Source organism: Stylophora pistillata, chromosome 7 (genome assembly GCF_964205215.1).
Source record: "Stylophora pistillata chromosome 7, jaStyPist1.2, whole genome shotgun sequence".
NCBI classification, from domain to species: Eukaryota; Metazoa; Cnidaria; class Anthozoa; order Scleractinia; family Pocilloporidae; genus Stylophora; species Stylophora pistillata.
In genome coordinates this window covers 16,976,738-16,982,737 of record NC_142525.1, presented here as the reverse complement: position 1 = coordinate 16,982,737, position 6,000 = coordinate 16,976,738, and the positions used below count along the sequence as shown (strand labels likewise).

Here is a 6,000-nt window from a genome sequence, read left to right as displayed (position 1 = left end):
ACTTCCGCACAGGTTGTCGAAACGTCAGTCACTGCCACCGACAACAGTCCTTCTCAGGACTACACTCACCCGGACGATCAGACTACACCTTCAAAATATTGTAATGTTGTAACGCACCCCTACTCCCGGGGGGTATGGTTTTAACAGGAGAACACGTGTTACAGGAATGGCGACTTGAATAAAGTCTTGAGTTTTTATCTGAAGGAAGCGAACTCATAGCAGTACGTTACACTGGTGGCAGCGGATAAAAATGCATTTCGACTCAGCCATGGACTTGACATGTTTGGAATCAACCCCAAAGAGATCTTCTAACCCGTTTAGAGCACGTTCGACCGGATTTTCAGCAAGTGACATCATTCCGTTCAGCCCGAATCATGACGAAATCTCGTTCAAGAACACATGTGCACCTCGATCACCGGGAGAGGAATTTGTGAACAGCCTACTAAATACGTTCCCGAATCAAAAAAACCATTTAAGCCAGATGAAGCCGACGGAAATAATCACACGTCGAGCGAATCGTCGCGCGCATCAAAGTCTACTTCAGGATTCAGAAAACCCGTAAAATTGCCAGACGATTACAACGGCAAGACTTCACTGAGAGATTACCTGCGACATTTCAATCCATGTGCTGTAGTTAATGATTGGAGCCCTGAAGAATCTGCAGTATTTTTATCGGCCGCCTTGCGTGGAGATGCTCAAAAGATCCTACATGGCATGTCTGACAATGACTGTCGAGTTTACAACAAGTTGGTCTCTCGACTGGAATCGTGCTTCGGCAGAGAGACACAACAAGAACTGCACCAAGCCCGATTGCTAAATGGACTAAAATTAGAGAGAGGAAGCCTAAGAAGTTTGGCCGCTGATATTCGTGATGCCTGTAGTCTAGCCTACCAAGACCACCCCCACCGGTGCAAGAGAGATTTTGTATTCAGCATTTCATTGATGCTATTGGCGACCGTGATGACCGCATGAGGCTGAGAAGAGAAAAACCACGTAGCTTAGACGAAGCACTTTTAACAGCGTGCAAATTAGAAGCCTTCATAGTACTCGAAACTAGTAAAAGCAAGCAATGGAACATGAGATCTCTCTCTACCGAGAAAGAAAAGAATATGGCCGCCGGGGCACAGGCCACCCAACAAGATCTTCAAGAAAAGTTCGAGGAATTAGAACGACAGCGAGAGGCACAATTTAGTACCTTGTTCGGTCAGAATGAAAAAATTCTGAAAGATACCACAGACAAACAAGATCATCTTTCCCAATCTAGTCGTAACCAACAACAATCGACTCCAGGACAACCCTATCGAGAACAGGCTGAATGTTGGTATTGCAAGGAAAAGGGACACCTTCGTCGTGATTGCAGTTTATGGAAACAACGGCAGGGAAACGAGAGGAAGGCACCCTCGAATGACCAGAGAAGTGCATAACTGCTGATGAAGGGCAAAAAGAGAACCTAAACTATAGTTCGGCACACAATGATTGTTTACGAAGCTCATCACTGCGACTTCATGGGAGGTATGTAAACGGAGTTGTTGAAAACATGTGTGTTAATTGGCTTTTGATACAGGAGCAGCTAAGAGTATTCTGTCTAGGAACGTTGCAGAACAATTGTTTGATGATTTTACTTGTTACTACATGGGTGCGGGACAAAGTCAGGATAATTGTCTCGCTAACGGTAAGAAAACTGACATTCATGGTTCAAGTCTGATTACTGTTACGATAGGAAAACAAGTATTTCACGTTAATGTGCTCATAGTGGACATCACAGACGAAGCCATCTTAGGAATGGATGCTCTCTCGCAGGTAAATGCGGTGGTTGATGTTATTCAAGAAACATTGCCTGTTAATGGCGAAACTGTGGACTGTATTGATCATGATAGTCAACCCTTGAGTTGCAGATGTTTAGTGCGTCGTATGACTGGTCCCACCAAATTCAGAAGTTATCATCAACGGCCATTTGAGGCATCGTAAACAATCTTATTGCCATGAGACCTTGACATCTAACCTACGTATCCTGGAACCAAGTAACAATCCTCATCTACTTGGAAAGGGACTCTGTATAGCGCGCACTCTAGTTGACATTGAAATGTCAAATACTGTTCCAATACGAGTACTTATCCTCACTGATGAACCTTAAACTATAACAGCAAACACAATTATTGCCATTGCAAAACCGGTACAAAGTGTGTAGGTTTTTGATTCGTCAGACAATTGTAATGACGATAGCATAAGCACAGACTGTGATGCCCAAGGTGATGTTCCAGAGCTTCTAAGCACTAAGTGCCAGGAAGCGTTTGAAAGGGTGAAGGAACTTTCAAAATAATCACCAATTCTTGCCTATTCGCAAGGCGATGCGCCATTAATTTTGGACACTGACGCTTCCAACCACGGTATTGGTGCGATACTTTCATTGATCCACGACGGAGTAGAAAGGCCCATAGTCTACTGTAGTAGGACACTTTCCTAGTCGGAAAGAAATTATTGTACAACTCGTAAAGAACTGTTAGCTATCGTGGAATTTGCGATGGAACAAAAACACTATTTACAAAACAGGAAGTTCACAATCCGTACAGACCGTGGCCCACTACAATCAATCTTGAAGACCAAGGAGCCTGAAGGACGGCTTGCAAGGTGAGTTGCTTTCTTAAGTACCCTTGATTTTGACATAGTGTATAGACAAGGAGCAGGACACGAGAATGCTGATTCTATGTCGCGCAGACCATGCACTGAACGATGTAAGTGGTGTAAAAGCTGTCCTGACAACAATCCTTCTACATATGAGATTGCTCTACAGACGGAGGAAGCATGTGAGGAAATGCCCCCCAAACATCAAACCACAGCTCGTACCATTAAGATAGAGCCTGAGTGGTCCACAAGGTACTTGGAAGAGCAACCGCTGCAGGATACTACGCTTAAGAACTTTATAGAAATGAAGAAATCTTCCAAGGAACGCCCTGTATGGGAAGACATCGCACCTGAAGGTCCTGTCTTGAAGACCCTGTGGACACAATGGGATCGTATGGAAGTAAGGGATGGTGTTCTATACCGAAGATGGGAAAGTGACAAGGGCGACAGGATAGTATATCAGATTGTTCTGCCAAGTAGTCTTTGAAACACGGCATTGCAAGCCCACCATGATCACTCTACGGCAAGCCATAGGGGCTTATAAAGGACATTACACTCCTTGCGGCTTCGCTATTACTGGCCAGGTCTGACCTCCCAGACTTACAGATGGGTATCGAGATGCACTGAATGCGCACCAAAGAAAAACTACGGAAGAAAGCGCCGAGCACCTCTTCAACAAAGCACCGTGGGGTTTCCTTTGGAAAGAATGGCGATGGACATCTTAGGTCTCTTGCCAAAGACTCCACGTGGTAATCGATATGTACTCGTGATATCAGACTATTTTACCAAGTGGACTGAGAGCCACGCACTTCCTGATCAAACCGCTACAACAATTGCTGAGAAGGTTGTGTCGGAATTCGGGAGTCGTTTTGGGGTACCACGAAAAATCCATAGGGACCAGGGAACAAATTTCGAATCCAACGTGATGGCGTAGATCTGTGAATTGTTAGACATCGAAAATTAAAGACAAGAACAACACCACTGCACCCACAGTCAGACGGATAAGTGGAAAGATTTAATAGGACTCAGGTGAAGATGCTGCGACGAAGTTTGCATCCGGATCAGAAAGATTAGGACCTCCACCTGCCAGCCTGCATGATGGCTTACAGGTCATCAGTTCATGAGAGCACCGGGTTTACACCGAACCAACTCATGCTTGGGCGTGAAATATAGGTCCCACTTGACGTCATGACAGAGTCCACTCCACATCAACCATCCATCTCGTTTCAGTATGTGCAAGACCTCCAAAGCGACTTTCACGTGCATTCGAAGATGCGAGACTACACCTGAAGGAATCGGGGATTCGCCAGAAGCGAAACTATGATAGAAGGCTCTCATGGAAACCATTACAACCTGGTGATAGTGTATGGCTACATAACATTCGCCGCAGAAAAGGAAGGAATCGTAAGTTAGACAATCGATGGGTGGGACCCTTCTTGGTAATTGCGTCCTTGTCGGATGTCGTGTATCGGATCCAAAGGACACCACGGTCTAACCCTAAGGTCGTGCACGTTGACAGATTGAAGCCATATCTAGGTCCGTCCTTAGAGAACTGGATACCACAACAAGAGTGAAAGGAGACACCCAAAGGTAAAGCAGAAGGGCATAAGGAAGGAATGGTCACCAGAGGAAAAACATCAAAAGAAGTATCACGAAAGGAAGCCGCGGAAAGAATAGCTCGAGCCGAGATGGCGGATGATGGGATGTGGAAGAATGGACCTAGCAAAAGGCCAGCACAAGCACGTGGTGGTGAAACACCTGTTGGCCTGACAGGCAAGGAGCCAGTAACAAAGACTGATGACAGATCAAGACCGAAGCGAACAATAAGACCCCCCAAAAGATTTGGTGAGTGGGTCTCTTCCCTTCGTGCTAAAGCGCCAATTTGAACCCTAGGGAAATACATGACAATGACATTCAGTTGACTTTTCAGAGCCAGTTAGTCCAGTAATGTAACTCGTTCGTCCGTTAGATTTTTCTTTTTGACTTTGTTTTGTTAGAAAGGTTGTTAGACAAGGTTTCGCACTGCGGTCAGTGCTCTTCTAAGGGGGGAGCAGTGTAATGTTGTAAGGCATCCCTACCCCCGAGGGATATGGTTTTGATTGGAGAACACGTGTTGCAGGACAGGCGACTTGAATAAAGTCTTGAACTTTAGTGATGATTGATCTGAAGGAAGCGAAATCATAAGGGTACGTGACCATATGCAAATGACATAAAATTGCCGCAAATATTCCCCTGGGGGTTTTGCCCATTTATGAGATTATGACACCTTCCTGATTTAGTAACTTTTAGTTGAAAATACGTTTTTCTAAATAAGTCGGACGCTTTTTGAGATTTTTACATTGTTTTTTTTTTTTGTAAACTTTCGTTAAAATGTCTAACTTAAATCTAGTCAAGAATAAAAAAAAAAACACATTTTTTCGGCATCTGAAGGTAGGAAGTAATCTTACAGTGCTTCTGCGACGAAACTTTTGCAATTCTTTTTCCAAATTTTCTGGTGTTAACTTCACATTTAGACCCTAAACTATAAGAATAAGCGTAAGTTTCTCAAATTTGACAACGTTATTCCTTAAAAACAGCGCCGCGAAGACATTAAAAATTCTTCCGCCATTGCTCGAATAACACACTGGAGAGCCCGCGAAAACAACTACAGCGGTTTTAGTTGTGACGTCATCGACTCACTTCGACAACGTCGCGAGGGCATGCCTTTACAAGAAATGCGCAAAAGAAAGCTGGGGAACAATTCTTTCGAATTTTATTCCTTCTCTCCTGTGGAATCAGAAAAACAACTTTCTCTCGGCATACCAAGTCAGCCATGTTTGTTTAGTCGTTGACGTCACTTCCGTTCTCGACTTAGTTTCTTCTTCTTCGCGCGGAGTTCTGTAGTTCGAAGAATGGCGGCCGTTTAGATCGCGAATCCACAGGAAAAATAACATTACTTCTCGATGGAGTTTTGCCTTAAGATTTGGCAAATTTGTTACTTAGGGTAAGTACTTTCAACCTCTGAGGAGGAAAGAAAAGGTGCATTTTTGGTCGCAGTAGCACTTTAAGAGTTTTAGTTATAAAACTCACGGGAATGGAAATCAATCTTTTCAGGCATTGGTTGGGCTGGAAACTGTTCTTAAACTAAAACAGCTGTGTCGAGAAAAAGGTTGTGCTTTTGATACTTCAGCTAATGTTACTTTAGCTAGTGTCGCGCAGTAAAGTCATTTCGGAACACGCAAAGGCTCTCGGCAATACCGAATTTGAGGCCGTGAGAGATTTGATTTTAGATCGAGCGCCAATTCTCAACACACCCTCCAGCAATCGGACAGGATCACCTGTTCCGGGCATGACTGTTCTTTTGGCGTTGGATGAAGGAGAGGGTCACAAAGTTGTGTT

At 44.2% G+C, this 6,000-nt stretch overlaps 1 protein-coding gene across 3 annotated transcripts in view; it reads left to right on the top strand.

Annotated features, from left to right (window-relative positions):
- Positions 1-6,000, top strand: part of LOC111340534 (tyrosine kinase receptor Cad96Ca-like) — a 40,157-nt gene continuing 34,157 nt past the window's right edge. The window contains exon 1 of one of the 3 annotated variants that reach the window (XM_088727651.1): positions 1-4,467. In XM_088727651.1, the coding sequence (XP_088583777.1) occupies positions 4,239-4,467 (229 nt within the window). In that variant the 5' untranslated portion in view covers positions 1-4,238. The remainder of the gene's footprint in view (positions 4,468-6,000) is intronic. The other 2 variants (XM_088727649.1, XM_088727648.1) reach the window with 2 other exon arrangements.